General features: G+C 41.1%; 1 protein-coding gene across 2 annotated transcripts in view; it reads left to right on the top strand.

The window, feature by feature from the left end:
* The first annotated feature begins 3508 nt into the window (after positions 1–3508).
* nipal2 (NIPA like domain containing 2) overlaps positions 3509–17376 on the top strand; it is a 28949-nt gene continuing 15081 nt past the window's right edge. Inside the window, exons 1-4 of one of the 2 annotated variants that reach the window (XM_084358048.1) lie at positions 3654–3738; positions 13308–13369; positions 13661–13729; positions 14527–14695. In XM_084358048.1, the coding sequence (XP_084214174.1) occupies positions 14584–14695 (112 nt within the window). In that variant the 5' untranslated portion in view covers positions 3654–3738; positions 13308–13369; positions 13661–13729; positions 14527–14583. Of the gene's footprint in view, positions 3739–13307; positions 13370–13660; positions 13730–14526; positions 14696–17376 lie in introns of both variants that reach the window. The other variant, XM_084358047.1, reaches the window with a different exon arrangement.

Below are 17376 nucleotides of genomic sequence, written 5' to 3'. Positions count from 1 at the left end.
GATTATTATGGCAGGGAAGGCTGGCTGACTCAGGACAGAGCACAGACAGCGAAGGAGCAGAATGAATACAGATGGAAAGTGGAGACCAATGCAGCCCTGAGAGTTAGACAGTGTGAGTGTTAGTACAGTAATTATACGTATAACATATTAATAAATTATGACGCCCGTGTCCTTCTGACTGGAGTCTACATCCTACACATGATGAGCACTAATTGGCTGTGATGTCAGGTAATAATGTGTAGCAGTAGCAACAGGGTGACCTAAATACAGAGGCAGCTGCACAACAATAATTGGAACAATACGATCTTGTGATAAACACAAGGAAATGGCACTGCATTGCATGGCTACTGGCAATTTATTTCTGTGCTTCAGCTTAATATGATGTTGACGGTTGGAGCTGGACCACAGTGTCCTTCAGATTCACTGGTTAGTGTTAAAGCTCAGAGCTTTGCCTTTACCCTCCGAGGATGAAAGGACTTCTGGCATTGAGTTATTGTTGACATCTCTTTCACCTTTTTCTTCTTTATAAATCAGAATCAGTGTTGATCCTCAGGGTTGTCCAGCTGCTGCACAGTTTCAAAAAACTGCGATTTTACATGGGAGCAGAGTGACAAAGCCCCCCACCCAAAATCACCCAGTGCTAGAGAGCTTGTGTGCAGGAGTCATAATCCGTGGCTGTACACTATTTAGAGTTACACATGGCAGCTATTAAAGCTGCTGTGAGAGTTGTCATCATTTTAGTGAACTTCCTGTCCGTTTTGCAGTTAGCGATCCCCTCCCTCCTCTCTCTGTCACCACATGAACGTGGAGCAGCAATTTCCAGACAAAGCAAAGAGGAGAATCCTGCTCTTTAAGAGTTCATGAGCAGACAGGACCACCTCGTTATTGAGTTCTCTGTCCTGATTGGATAAAGTGTGCAGGGATACCAGAAAATATCTTTTCTCTTTAACTGCATGAGCAGGGGGAGGAGAGACATGGGTTACTGACCAAACACTATGACAGTGATTACTGCTGGAATAAAGAGCTACTTTACACATATTTTTAATATCACTTACAGCAGCGTTAACTGATATAATTTCATACCAGGTAATTTAAAGTTGTTATTGGGCATTAATTTATTACACTGAGTAAAAAATTTAACAACCAATCTTTTACAGTTTGTTGCAAAGATCCTGGGCTTTTAATTTGAATCTGGACACATTTTTATGCCTACAAGGTTCATTTGCCCAATTATTCAATGTTCTTGAATTCTTCCAATTCTTCTTCTGATATGACTTTATGTCTTCTGGATTCTGGACAGACGTGGATTTAAATTGCAGCTTGACTGGTTGGTAGAGGCGTAAAACCTTGAGGTGGTCACTCATTTCTCAAATCTGCTTCCCTTCAACTGACTCTGTGCCACAATCTGGCCCCCTCCATTCAAATGTTTCTAAACCTGCTCCTTCATGCGAGCGTCTGGAATAGACAGTCGAGATGCTTAAACTGCCTTTTCAGTCCGCATCAATAATTATGTATCAATCAGCATATGTAGTCAACCTGAGGTGTTTTAAAGTCTGAATACTGTTTTAAATGCATTTCATATGAGGATCCTTACGCTGATATCTTTGGAATATGACATGGAGTTATGTGGAGGTATTGCAAGGGAAGGTTTAGTCCTTATACCAGTGTATCTGTATCTCTCTCTCTCTCTCTCTCTCTCTCTCTCTCTCACACACACACACACAGAGAGAGAGAGAGAGAGAGAGAGAGAGAGAGAGAGACCAAAGGCTGTTTTTATTTGAAAGAAGCAGCAGCCCCATCTGTGCATGATAATTTTGTTTATGTTGAGCACACCAGAACAAACACGCATTCATCACTCATCTGTTCACAGAAAGGAAGCCGGATCAGTGAGATCCCATAAAAGACATCACAACAATGTATCTCAGTTCATCCCTTTGACCAGGACATACCCACAGCTGGAACCACAATGAAAAAAGATCAGATACTGTCCTCCTGATGTGGCCGGCCTTGTTTGCATCATCGCTTGTTGTGATGATCTTTTTTATCCTTTTTTTTAATCTCCCTTTCAGCTGCTGATGAGGTTTTTGAAATTGATGATGATCACATGTGCAGTTTCATAGACAATGAAACACCTGTTGTCTTAATTGAGGATATCATCTGTATTGCAGCATGGGCGACATCACGTGACTCTTTTGAATCGGTTGTGTTGTCCTGCCACCTGGGAGATTGTCACCCAGATTTCTCCGTCATCCTAAATGTGCCCAGCAGGTGGCAACATGCAGAGCGCTGGGCCCCAAAGCCAAGTCCTAAAGCTTTTGGAGGGCTCCATTTTTTCTTAAGAGTTGCTAAAGCAAATACAGTTTTAGTTTATTCCAGCTGCCTGGGCCAGTGCGTGGTTTTCTGCGCTGTAGCGCTCTTTACATGCGCAACGGGACCCGCACCTGTTGTGATGCCTTCATGTGCACCTCGTCGTGTCGTACGCCAGAGAAATTCATCAATGAATACAAACAAGCAGTGGTGCAACGTCACCAAATGTATTTATTTCAAAGTACTTGTACCGTATTTGAGTATTTTCTCCACTACATTTGTCTGCCAGCTTTACTAACCAGTAACTTTTCAGATTACGTAATCTTTACCCTTCCTGTGCAGTGGGTTGGAGACACAACATATGGTGATCTTATAGAATATGATGCAGTGTTGCTGCTTGTTACTACAGCTAAAATGCAACATATACATTAATGCAACAGTAATATAATCCAAAAACATCATTATATTGAAATACTGACAAGGACCTTTTTTCTTTTACCTGTGATACTTTACATTTTTGCTGATAATATTTATGTATTTCACTCAGTAAGGTTTTGAACTCTCCAGGACTTTTACTTGTAGTGGAGTATTTTCACAGTGTGGCATGAGCACAGGAGGATCTGAATACTTCTTCCACCATTAATAATAAATTAATAACATTGCCTGATTAAATGAAAAACTAATAAATGTAATCAGTACAAATATATGCATATACCTTATGCTTTTGTTCTACAGTGAAGGTGAATTTCTATATAAATATGATATGTTCATTCAAATATTTATTATTACATATATTACAGTATTACACTACACATAAAAGTAATGCATTTCAAATGGGTTAAAATGTCTCATATCTAGTTATTTAATGTATATGCATTGAGTCAAGATGATAGAAAGACATTGAACTTCAAATTAGAAGCATTAACTAAAGTCAGTGTTTTAGGCTTAGCCTACTACTTTTGTGTTGATGCAGTTGATTAGAGAGTTGTTGTTTTGTTTTGTTTTTACATCAGACATGATTGATATTTTAATATCTGTATTATAATCCAGCCCCCCAAAATAAAAGACTTAACATACTGTATAAAACATAAAAACAGTATGCCCAGATGTATTTACAAACGCGTTAATTGAAAAGTCTGTTTTCCGACTGCACTTGAAGACAACACAGACTCCTGATCCGCCTCGCTGCCTCTGGAGACTTTTCCTCCTTAGTTTCCACTCAAGTGACAGGGACGTGGGCTGCATGGGACGGGATGAGTTGACAACCAGCGGACGAGGATGTGAAGAAAGTGGAAGCTCCGATACAGAGAAACTTTTTTCGTTATTTAAACGAGAAGGAAAAACATGTCGAATTCAAGCTCTGAGCATGTGCCACTTGATAACACCTCCGCTCAGGCGCACCGCGCTGAGATCCTGGAAAATCCACTGCGGGTGAGTTTGTTTTAGTTTCACACTGTTTGTTCAGGTGAAGGGGGGAAAGTTTATACAGAGTGCAGCATTATGATGTGATGTGAGACAGTTGTCTTGGCAACTGCAGATTATAGCTGATTATTTCAAAGGTTGTGGAATAAGTTCATGCTTAATGTTGATGAAACCAGGAGTGCTTTAAATTCGTTGATCAGACCATTAATTTAATATTGTTCTCTATCTCTGAAGTCTCTTACTTTAAATGTAAATTTATTTAATAAGTGAAGTGAACCTATTAGCTGAGAAGTCATTCTTTTCAATTCCAAGACAATTTTAAACAATTTGAGAACATAGTACTATAATATAAAAATATAAAGAATTCAGTACATACTGTAGTTTCCACCTTCTTTATTTCTTCTACACTTCTATTTCTTCTAGATCACTTATTTCCATTGCTTACTGTGTGTGTGACAGAAATCATGGTAAACCTGTTTTAGCTGTTCAGCTTCACTGCAACACTGCAGACTCAGAGATAAGAGTGTCGATCCTCGTTTTCTTTTTTTTTTAACTTTCAGGAACTTCCCTCCCTGACCTCCATTTGGAGCAGGAAGTTACACTCCAGTGTACAAGAGGAGATTTAGTTAGTCTAAAAAAAAATCTTGGAAGTCAAAATATAACCTCAGCCTCCAAAGCTTTTTGGTTAATGAGCACTCAGCGTGGCCGAGGAAGCCAGACAGCAGAGATCTATCGGTGTTGGCTGTCAGGACTGTTTTCTAAAGTGATCATGACTAAATCATCCTGCTGAAAGGCCTGCTCTTTCTTTTGAATTTTTTAACTTTGTAACGCTCCTGACTCTGTGCATTAAGTTGATCATGCGCACGTCTGATTGTGTATGCTAATGTAAAGTCTGTCTCTTCCACTGTGTGTGTGTATGTAGCCCTCTGCCCTCCTACTCCTATGCAGACACACATTCTCCTCATGCTCATCCTCCCCTGCCAGTGCGTTGCTCTCTTTCCACCATGTTTCCTCCTGTGTGACATTACCAATGGGGGGCAGAGAGAGAGAGAAAGAGAGTGAGAGAGCAACAGAGGAGGAGTGAGAGGCGTGAGTAATGAGTAATGGCTTATGGGTGGGCTGTGAGAGAATAGATCTACTGTAAGAGTCCTGAACAGCTGGCTAATGGTCCCAGCTCCTCCTCTGTCCATTGCTACCCACCATCCCAGTGAACATCCCAACATCCAGGGGACAATATAAGTCTGTCTCGCACTTTAAATGCCTCCCAGAGTTGAAAATGTTTGCAGTGGTGCAACTGAAAATGTTAATGTTAGAGGAGTGCACCAAGGTTTTGAGAGATTATCCCATTGGTTGGATCCCCTGTTATGAAACGAGAACGGAACTTGTGCAGAATTTTAAATTAGATTTGTGCAGAATTTGCTCCAAGAACTTATGTGGTGCTAAAGATGACATTGCCAGTTTTCCATTTGAGGTGAAGAATGTGGGTGATTGAAGACTCCACTTAAAATAAGTGTTTAGTAGAAAGTACTCAGAAAACAAACTTGGCTACATCACTGTGCTGAGTTAATATTTGGTCTTTGTCCTGGTAACAGACATGGCAGTTAGTCACCCTCCATGTAATTGACTGTGGACTGATTAATGTAGATGGATGTAAGCATCTTTGGTGACCCCCCTGATAGTACTCGCTGTGCCATCATGAAGCCGATATAAATATCTTGTACACAAGATATATGAAAATTGAATGGGCATTTTTCCATATAATCTACGGAGTACATTCTCGCTAACAGGGCAATAAATCATTTTGACTTTAATGACACCATTGTCCCTTCTGTGTCTTCTTAGACCCACTACTTGTAAACTTCTTTGAATAGCAAAATTGCAAGCTTGCTGTAAATCCTGTCCAGGACCTTTATATAATTGGATGTACATTCAATATTGCGAGTTTTCCTTGGTAGTAGGCCAGTCTTGTGACCTTGCTCACAGTCGCTCTACTGCAAGTAGTTCATGGTAAAATTTGAGCAAGGCAAGGTTCCCATGGGTCCTTGAAATTTTTGAAGGTTTGTGAATTAAAGGGACCAAAATCAAGGCCTTAAGCATTTTTTTGTAAATAGACATTAATAGACATGGGTCAGTTGTTTGAATGCATATATTTTTTTCAAGAACAGAAACTGAAGTTCTTTTGATATATATATATATTTAACTTCAAAAAAATTATGTAGAAATTGGCATTTTGTGTGATTTGCCCCCCACAGTTTCTCAAAGGGACACAACTTTCGTCAGTAATAATCCCAGGTCTGTAACAATTTGTCAGACATGATATAGGTGCTAATCACAAGCAAAACTCATTACATCATAGCAATGTCTTGAAAACATGTAGTAAACATGTATATAACGTTGTGATCCTACAGTACCTTCTCACTGAAGTTACACATTGCAGAAACAAGTGATGGGGGACACAGTGGCTGAGACAGAGACACTGAACCATCAAAATTATTTTGAAGCTGTTATTTTAAGGTAAAAAAGTTACACTGTCTGCATGTGTCCTGTGTGTAGTTTTCTGCACATGCTGTAACACAGCAGCACAGCTGAACACTGATAAGTGTTCACACATTCAAGCCTCTTCTTTTTTAATTGTTGCCTGTGAGCTTCTGAGAGCCTGACAGTTCTCAATATAAAAGTTTTAAGTGTTGTAGCAGTAATTGAGCCATGTCTCGAACTACGTTGTGTTGGATCCGAGAATTTGGGGGAATTGGGTCAGAAGGTGTGGGAACCCTGTCATGGATTGACAGAGGTTATATATGATCTTAGGGGACCAATTGAGGATGTATGTGATTATGTTCATATTGCTTAAATGTGTTGGCAAGCCATATTTTCATATAGTCAAACATACAAACTAACCTAATAAAGTTGAGATGTCAATTTAGTCGTATTCCGTCCTTGTCGATGTCTTTTTCGCCAATCTGTGTCTCTGAGTTTACGCTTCTCTCACCCTTACTTCCTCTGTACCCGCCACCTCTGAGCAGAAAGTGTAGGGCTTCATCCAGAGATCAGCCCATCCCGAGGAGGGACAGATCCCCATTGTCAGTGGACACAAAGGACCGTGCTGTCTATCTGTCTGTCTGTACGTACGTCAGTGTCCTAGTGAGGAGGAGGAGGATCTGTGCTGTCAGTCCCTCCATCAGCTCGAAGGCTCATTCAGCTTCTGTTGCAGTGTTAGTTAGATTCAGGCGGCCAATCTGGACTTGTGGTTAGCAGCTAAACATGCTTTGCGGATGGGTTCAAGTTTTGGTGTTCAAGTTGGCTTTGCCTGAGTACACATTCATGAAAAATTGCTTGTCATAAGAGTTGCATGTGTGGAGCTTTGCACAAGCCTTCATGAAGCTGAGAAAAATGTCCTTACAAAGTTAGGTGTATTAACGTTACAGTAAGAAGGTACAAGGTACAACGTAAGACATATACTGAAGTAATGTTTGAGTCTGATGCTCAGTCCTGTCCAGTGCATGCCTTATGTAAAGTTTGTATCTTGAGGCTGAAAAAACTCCACAGAGAATTTAATGGAAAGTCAAACTTTATCTCTGACATTTATGAAATTGAATTTGCACAATACACTGCAGTTTAATTTAAAAGATAACCAAGTACAGTCATTCCACCAGAAGTCAGTAAACAGAACACAATTTGACACATCCTTGATTGTGCCTTCATGATGAATGTGCTCATGCAGTTCGCAGAGTTTTTGCTGAAACCCGCTCGACTGCAGCAGTTTGACTTTTTGTCACTGTGACTTTGAAGTGCTGAGTAAAGGAACACTGGGATCTGTCTGTGATCTGTGATCTGTTGCCAAGTTTCTTCACATTCAGTATCAGGTCAAGTCAGCATGTGGTAAAAAGATTTTTGTTTTACTTGCAGCCATAAAGATCTTCAGGAGATATCACTTTTACACAAACCATCTTAGTTTCACCTCTTTATGGAACTGGAGCTACTAAGTCACCTCAAGCCATATGTTAATCACAAAAAAGAAAAAAGAAAGACCCATTGATTCTGTCTCCTGTCATCATCATGTAAAGTGCAAATACCTCAGAATTGTTGTTAAAGGGTAACTTTTTACACATTAAAGTGTGTTAATAGGTCTCAGTGATTACTACAACACTCTCTAATGTGCAAAATTGGTGGGATTACCCTTTAAGTACAGTACTTTAGTAATTGGTACTTTCCACCATTGCATAAATGAAGTGACATATTTCCCATACATACAGTACACTGGCCAGTGAAGTTTAATAGCAGACAAATATTCAGCTTTGTTAAACGTCAATAGTGAAATCTAAAGTAGTAAACACGCAGTACAGTGCAGCACAGTGTGGTGCGAAGCCTCTTGCTTTCCTTGAGCAAAGTGTGTAATGTTTGCTAAGTAAGCCTACAAGCCAAAGGCACTCCCAGTGTGTACCGGCCTCGCCTGCCTACACAGCTTTGTTTGCTCTTCCTGTGACAGGAAAACTCTCTCTCTTTATCTCTCACACCTTCTTTCTCCTGCCCCCCCCCCTCCCTGCCTCTCCCACTCTGCTGTTTGGATTTGTCTCCCCCGGTGGGGAGCTTTAGGCTCCTGCTGTCTGGGTGAAGTGTATAATTCCTGCTGTGCGAATGCATGCTCTCTCTTCCACCAAAACACCGAGACAACAAATAAACAAAACAAGAATAATTGACTGCAATCAGATTTATTCCACTCGCTGGCAAACTTAATCTAACACGGATGAGTCCATTAAAAGGTGAAATGAATCTGACACTGCTTCTCCTGTGTGAAGTGTGTGTATGAACTATCCTCAGGTTGTACATCCACCACCTTGTACTATTGACACACTGTTTCTCCCTCACACACAGTCAAACACCTTGCCCTGCCCCCTGGCCTCCCTCAGTATCAACCAGCTGCCTCCTGATGGGCTCAGTAGCAGCAAAGCGGTGGGCCACTTACACTCTGTCCTTTAAAGCTTGACAAGGTTATTGATCTTGGTTTAGTGAGCAGAGCACAGCTGGCCTGATGGACGACGCCGTCTGTCTGATCATGAATTACCACCGAGCCGCAGTCATCTCTTATGCAGTCAGCCCTCCACATTGTCTCTCCGTCTCTCTGTCTGTCTGCTTCCACATTTGAGGATTGAGCCAATCATCGCACACCCACACACACACAACACACACTTTTTTACCTTGATGTGATATCAGTCCCCAAGGAATCTCATCAGCGAGCCGCCCATCCGCTCCCCGCCTCCTCCTCCTAAATCCTGTTTACTTCTGATACACTGCAATCATCACACACATACATGGACAAACACACACACTGGAGTCTAAATCCTGTTTATCTCTGGTGTGGTATCATCCTTACTGTAGGTGTGTTACAGGTCAGTGGACTCATCAGACTTGGTGTCAAGGTGAATGTGGCACAGAGGGTGAGGAGAAGATAGAGGCAGGCTTGGTAATAGAGGAGAAAGACGGGGTTGTATGTTGTGGGTTTGAATTCAAAATTGCCTGGAAACCCGCTTGGCTTAAATTCTTTATCAGGCCGGTGAGGAGATGATGAGTTGTGTTACGCAATAAAGAGGGTACAACACAAGTGGTTTTATTGTAAAGTGGTGCTGTTGGATGGAATTATGGTGTGTTGTGATCAGATGAGACAAAAGTAATTGAAAATGGGGAAAGCAGCAGTCTTTCCTCGCTTCCTCACCTACAGTGTGTGCTTTTGGTGCACAGACTACAGGTCCTGTGGCAGCTGATGTGTTGCATCAATCATTGCATCACCAACATCCATCCAAAGGTTAGTGTATTCCTGTCACGTTGAGAAGTGTAAGCAATCAATCCAGAGATAGATAAATTGATCAAGGGGTTTTCTGAGCTTTGACTGATCTGATCTGTATTACTGTATCTTTGCATGTGTATCTAGTATACTTTAGGTGCAACATTTCGGACTCAGCAAAATGCAAGTCATTCTCAAAGTATTTTTTAACCAATATTGGACAATAGAATGCATTTTTATTTCCTTTAGATTTTTTTGTGGTGGCACTAATTTTTAGCCACACACAGATTTAGACATCCCTGATCTGCAGAGGATGAATCTACTGATTTCAGTGCTCCCTGAGCTCCTTTGGAACCACAATGACTCACTGACGTGTGTGGTCACTGAAATATCTCAACAAATATCCATTCAGTAAGTGGTTCTAAATATTATTGATGATTATGTGCAACATAATGCAGCCAGCATATGATTGAGGGCTATACAGGACAACCAAAGGACTTGTCGTAGGATTTATGATTGCTCTCATAATGGTGTTGACCATTAAATTCCTTGAGCGCTGAATTCACCTGTTTGCAGATTGATGTATCTGTCCCCCGAGACTCCACAAAGCAAGAGCTGATCCATTATACTGAAAGCTCCTTTTCTCCTCAATCATGCAGCTTTTTTTTCTTGTGTGGTGTTCTTTTCTATCTCACCTCCACATTCACTGCCAAGTTGCCCACAAAAACAACTAACTTTAGCTAACAGCACATCACTGATGACAGAACATAATTCTGTGACACTTGCGAGGTGCCGCTCGTTGCCATGCAACCAGTAGTTTTCTACAAGTTGTCATTCCTAACCTGACAGATTCCCTGTTAGTGAACCTCAGTTTGACGCAGTAGCCATGAATTGTAGTAATTTGGGGGATTCTCTGGCTAGTCAAACTATTTCAAACAGCTTTGCTACTGGTAGTCTGAACATAGCATTTGGCCCAGGGGCTGTGTGCTTTGTGCTACTGGATTAGCTGTTGAACGACAGTCTGTCGCTGCTGCAGTGGCTTGTTCTTTAGCTCAGGGGCTGTGTACTTAGAGCCTAGGACATTGTTGTCTTCAAACCATTTCCGACTATGTCATGTGTATTTCACATGCAAGAAAACAAATGACATTATCCAAATAATACATTAGTAAATGCTAGCTCGGCAGCAGTGAGTACTAGCTAGCATATTAGTATTGGGACAAATTGGCAGCACTTTCTCTGCCATTCTTGTGCTAATAGCTTTAGCAATATTACTGCCTAGATTCTGGTCATGCTCAACAAGTGCACGGCAGAGTGCATATGGTTAGGCAAGTGCGTAGGTAGATGGACAGATGGGCCTTCTAGTCATTTCATTAGGGCCAAATGAACTGATAAGATGTGCATAGTAGAAACCTGTAACAGCCACAGGCACCAGATGTTTATATGTTCTCCTGTCAGAGCATTGATCTGATTATTGAATGCTGTCAAGATCATTTCTACAAATATAGCAACAAATTATGCTAAAATAAATGACCAGCCCTGCAGCTTTGACACCTTGGAGGTCCTAAGGAAGTGCAGTGTTGATTTTAGTTGATCCAGACCTGCAAATGATTATCAATGTAGTTGTCTTGGTGTGTCTCCAGTGAAAATAAAAGATTGTTTGTACACTCAAATAGCCATCAATGTGTGCTACACAAGTGAGGATATACCTGAAGGTAAAGTACAATCAAGTAAAGTTCTGCAGCTGGGATGTGAGATCTTTGATGTTCAGTCTCAGACCTGCACTTCAGCCGTTTCAAATTCAGATTGTATCCCTGTGATCAAGCACACTGAGGATGAGACACTGTTATTGCTGGTGTCATTTAAAGAAAGGTTACCAAACTATGTTCTGTGCAGTTTACCAGCATTTTGTCTGGAGTTCTGTGTCTGTGTCTGCTTCACTATAGTCTCTCTGAGGCTGACAGAAAGAGCAGAGGGTTACTGCTATTTTCCTTGTCCAGAGAATGGGCTTTGGTCTTTCCCTAATGACTTCAAGAATAAGTTATAATGACAGCTCTGTTCCCTTGGTGGTGCGAAGAGATGTTTCATATTTTCACGGAGGGTGTCTAATAATGTGCTCTGACAGAGCGATAGACGACCTCTGGATTGTGTGATAGTGATCAGCTGTTCGTTTGGAGACCAGAGGAATTAATTTACACTTCATTCATTCTGCCAGCCTTTGCCTGCAGTGCTGTTATCTCATTGTCAACAATATCAGATGGTTATTATTGACAATAACCCACTGCCAGTCTTATCTTGCAAAATGGACCGCTCAACCTGAACATTGACTCTCCTCTCCTCTCCTTCATTTTTTAATCCAGTATTGCTGTCCTCTTTTCAATTTTTTCCTACCATACCTTCCTCCCTCTCATTTTCCAGCTCACTCCTCTCTATTGCTTTCCCTCCTGTTCCTTTGTTTTAACTCCCATCACTGTATATCTCTTCTGTCCTCCATCCCTCTCATAATGCTCTTTCAAGGGATAAATACTTGGATGTGCTTGGCTGCTGTTACTTCTTTTGTAGTGATTGAGTTTCTTTCTTTGGGTTTTCATCATTCCACCCCCACTGCACGCTTTCATTTCTTTGTAAACTTTGTCCGCCCACAGCCACCGGTATGTTTATGACCTAAAATTAAATTTCCTCTTGGCAATCATTTTCCAAGCATATGGGGGAAATTTAGCCTGGAGTATTCTTGAAGCAATGAAAGCGAATGGATCCTGTTTCTCCTCCCATCACTTAAACACCAATTATGCATTCCTGCTGAGAGTTGGCTATAAAAAGATGCCCATCTTTCTTTTCCTCCTATACAAAGGACCTTGTGATATTGTGCAAGTTTTCAAACACATCAAACAAATAATAAGTCTCATTATACAAGACATATTTGGAGGGCATCATTTCACAAGAGCATGCATTTCCACTCTGCTAATGGGGAAGGCAACGTCTGTGAGTCAGGCCACCACTTTGGTTCAGACTGAAATCACTTATCAACTGTTTGGATGGATTGCCACGGAAATGTATACATACATTCATGGTAGAGCCCGACCAATAAATACATTTTTGAGGCCAATGCTGAAACAGATATTGGCCGATAAACACACATTTTTGCATGTGGTTGTCAAACACTTGTGATAAAGACATGTGACAGAGGCGTGATATTCTACAGTTTAGCATTAAACTTGATTGTTTAAAAAACATTGCTGTTAGGCAGTAATTTTTAATACCTTCCCCAAATTTCCCTGCGGTATATAGTATTACCACCAGCTGATTACAAATCAAATTGTAGGACTTTAAGGGAGCCTCCAGTCGCTGCTATACCGTTTAAGAGGCGGTGTGTTTACTGGGGTAACTACAGGTAACAGTCCCTGGTATTAGCAGGGTTAGAGGTGTTCGACCAACAATTCACGTTACTGGTCATAGTTAAAATCCTAAATTCTTAAAGGGGAGACACAACAGATTAAAACAGTTTTTACATGCATTGATCAATTTTGTGATTTCGGGCTATTTTGCTTTCAGACCTGTAGAAAAAAAGTCTACAAATACACATTTATGTGTTTATTTTGGTTCAGACTTCAGTTTTGGAAATGTTAGCACGTGTTTCATGAGATAATGTCTTTGCATTTGCATATTTAAACATGAAGTAATAGAAAGAAAGTAGAAAGAAAGAAAGTAGTCAACTTTGAAAGTTTCATGGTGAAGTTAAAAATGTTCAGCTGAAGTGTCTACCCTAAATATGTATCATGACAGGGTGTTTGTGTGTCTAAAGGTGTGTACCAACCTGCATCCAGGCCATTGTGCGGTGTCGTATAACGTGGGAGAGTTAAGAGGGTGAGGGAGTGTTTGTGTTTTTTTCCCATATCTCTGTTAAATATCTGTGTTGTGTCTGTTGCAATGTACTGCATGTGAGTGTCTGAGAATTGAACGTTTATATATATAGAAGCCTGGTGCCTGGTTTTGAATGGAGCACCAATGGAACAACGCTGTCTTTGGTCGTCATGGAAATGACAGATGTGACAGCTGCAGGGAAGACTTGCAGGGAGTGTTATGGAGTGTTTAGAGTTGTTGTGTGACAAGTAGAGCGTCACCTAATCTGTGCCTGTTTACTGTTTGTTCCCACAGACCTATCTCCTGGGAATCATCGTCTCCATATGTGGGAATGTCCTCATCAGCATTTCACTCAACATACAGGTAGGAACACTGGAATCCAGCTGTACAGTAGACACTTGGCAAGCAGCAGGCACTCCACGCCTGTAAAGACTCATTTTTTTCCCTCTCTAAGTACTGTGAGACTGCTGTTCTCAGTTTGCAGCGTGCTCTCTTTAGCAGGCTCTCCGTGTGTTCATCAGGATTTTAGTGAACATAGACTCAGGCGCTGACTGTGTGATCTGCTGACATGTTCACAGCAGGCTTTGTGCAGCAGACAGCAGACGTGACTTTGTGCCAGTAAAGCCTATTATAATTAGAAATACAGAGAAGTGGATTTTAAACAAAAGAAAAGTATTTCAATTTAATTAGTTAGTTAGTTAGCAATATGACTGTAATTGGGGTCCTTGCAGCAGTGGCACGCAGGGTGTGTAAGACGGATTGAGAAGGCATGACAGCTTCAACTAATTGCGAAAAAGTGCTAAAAAGGGCTGATATTCATTGTTTTTGAAGCAGTGTAAGTTTCCACGGATAGAATTGTCAGTGATTATGAAGTATGCATTTGTGTTTGCCTTGTACAGCTTCCCAACCCCTTGATTTGCTTAATTGGTCTCATTCTACTTCCGAGATGAAATGCTAATCATCAAGGGGTGTTATGGTGTAGTTTATTTAGCCTCTGTAATGCTTGTCTCTTAAATTGCACCTTATTCTTCAAGTGTTATATACGGCTGTAAGGTTATCTCTGTGGTTTATGTTAGAGTTTGTCTTGTGCAGCTCTCCAGTTATTGGATCTGCTTAATGTGACTGATGCCCCGGGCTCCTGTTCCCTCTCTCCCTGACAGAAATATGCCCACGTCCGTCAGGCCCAGCGTGGCTCGAAGCCCTACTACACCTCAGTGATGTGGTGGTGCGGTGTGACTCTCATGGGTGTTGGGGAGCTGGGGAACTTTGCTGCATATGGCTTTGCCCCAGCGTCACTCATAGCCCCGCTGGGCTGTGTGTCTGTCATAGGTAAGCGTGACCTTTTTTTCCTTTATACATTATCCATGCATATCGGCAGGAGGAAAGGTTTTGTCGATGGGGAACAACAGGAATCATTGCCATGTGAAGTCTTTTGTTTTGCTTGTGATCTTTTCATAAACAGGCGTCTAACTGCTAAGCGCTAACATTACTGCACATGCTGAAGTCTGGAAGGTTTTACTGTTTTGTTTGATGTCTGATAAAAACCATAATCAATATAGAATGGGTTATTTTTGTTTGGATGTTCCCAAACAAAATTTCCATACAAATCTATCAATCTATTCCCTATCAGCACCGTACCGATATGGATCCATCTGTCATTTACTGGAAAATTTGAGAAAATAACCTTAAAAGATTCAAAGGTTGGATTAATTTAACCAAGGAGGTCAAATTTGTAACAATATGGGACTGCAAAAAGGTTTCATAATTCATATCCACTGAAGATCTTCCACCTAAAATGTAAAGTTCCTTGCATGGTGCATCCTGCCACTCAACCCGAAGCAATGTTTTCCATGGGAACAGCACACTAATCCTCTTTCTTAGAGCTATTGGTGAGGCACATCATTGATTCATAAAGATCTAGTTGAGCAATTTTATCGTGTGACTACTACAAACACTATTATTATTGCTTTGCCCACTGAAAGTGCAGTCGGCTTTTAAGTATCACCCATCATCGTTTCCCCGGTAACCTCTCCAAGAAACTCATCCTTTTAAATGTCCTGGCTGTAACTCTAATTACATAGGCAACTGAAACTGAACTTTGTTTAATTAAAAATGAACATTAAGTAAATTAACTGAAACATTAAATGGAATTACTAAGAATACATCAATTTCTGCATTAGTCCCCAACCTTCTTGGCTGTGACCTCTACAATAAAATCAACTGCTGACCCATCGCCACCACTTGAACACATCTGCTTGATCAACCAAAAAGGGATTTTTTTTTCATTTTTTAAGTCAAACGTCATAGGAAAAATCTAGAACAATAAATCATTTTTTTTCTGCTTTTTCTGTCCTGTTAAAGGCGATCTGTGGAACCTCTGTGTTGTGCACATAGCTTTATGTTTTTATTGTATGTTAGCAGACTCCATTTCAAAAACTAATGTTAGCTACAGTTGCTCTCTGTTAGCGGAGAGACACTGACAGTCACATCCTTTGGACAGTTGTATAAATCCAACCCGAGTCGGATCAGAAAGGAATCAGTAGTCCAGCAGCATTAAACAAATTAAACAAATCGCCCACAGGCTTGCAGAAGCAACAAGTGAAACGGGGAAGGTCTAGTTTTTCTTTGCACATTACAATCCACTCACATATTGCATGGTTAAAGCTGCCAGAAGGAACTTTGATTTTTTTATTGATTCTGGCAGTCCCTGTGGCCAAAAGCAGAATGAGCATCACTACCTCATGTCGCATCTTAATTTTGTTTTAATTACAAATTTTAGCTGTTTGCAGGATGCATAGCTAGGGGGTAATGTATCTTTTTGTGGCTATGTAAGATTAATAACTGTAATATGACGGTGGTAACACAAAATAAACTTTGTTTTAGTGCTGGACCACCAGACTACAGAGGAGCTTTCTTCCCTCAGGCTGAGACCTCAATTCATCCTCAGCCCTCTGCCACAAAAAATGTTTTAATTTTATGACTTAATCCAAACTGGATGAGTCAGAAACTGATCCAATGATGGGCATCAAGAATATACAGTACAGACCAAAAGTTTGGACACACCTTCTCATTCAAAGAGTTTTCTTTATTTTCATGACTATGAAAATTGTAGATTCACACTGAAGGCATCAAAACTATGAATTAACACATGTGGAATTATATACTTAACAAAAAAGTGTAAAACAACTGAAAATATGTCTTATATTCTAGGTTCTTCAAAGTAGCCACCTTTTGCTTTGATTACTGCTTCGCACACTCTTGGCATTCTCTTGATGAGCTTCAAGAGGTAGTCACCTGAAATGGTCTTCCAACAGTCTTGAAGGAGTTCCCAGAGATGCTTAGCACTTGTTGGCCCTTTTGCCTTCACTCTGCGGTCCAGCTCATCCCAAACCATCTCGATTGGGTTCAGGTCCGGTGACTGTGGAGGCCAGGTCATCTGGCGCAGCACCCCATCACTCTCCTTCTTGGTCAAATAGCCCTTACACAGCCTGGAGGTGTGTTTGGTGTCATTGTCCTGTTGAAAAATAAATGATGGTCCAACTAAACGCAAACCGGATGGAATAGCATGCCGCTGCAAGATGCTGTGGTAGCCATGCTGGTTCAGTATGCCTTCAATTTTGAATAAATCCCCAACAGTGTCACCAGCAAAGCACCCCCACACCATCACACCTCCTCCTCCATGCTTCACGGTGGGAACCAGGCATGTAGAGTCCATCCGTTCACCTTTTCTGCGTCGCACAAAGACACGGTGGTTGGAACCAAAGATCTCAAATTTGGACTCATCAGACCAAAGCACATATTTCCACTGGTCTAATGTCCATTCCTTGTGTTCTTTAGCCCAAACAAGTCTCTTCTGCTTGTTGCCTGTCCTTAGCAGTGGTTTCCTAGCAGCTATTCTACCATGAAGGCCTGATTCACACAGTCTCCTCTTAACAGTTGTTCTAGAGATGTGTCTGCTGCTAGAACTCTGTGTGGCATTGACCTGGTCTCTAATCTGAGCTGCTGTTAAC

Source organism: Pagrus pagrus, assembly GCF_965226575.1.
Source record: "Pagrus pagrus genome assembly, chromosome: 7".
Classification (NCBI taxonomy): domain Eukaryota; kingdom Metazoa; phylum Chordata; class Actinopteri; order Spariformes; family Sparidae; genus Pagrus; species Pagrus pagrus.
The sequence above is the reverse complement of the archived record's forward strand: the minus strand, read 5'-3'. Positions and strand labels throughout refer to the sequence as shown.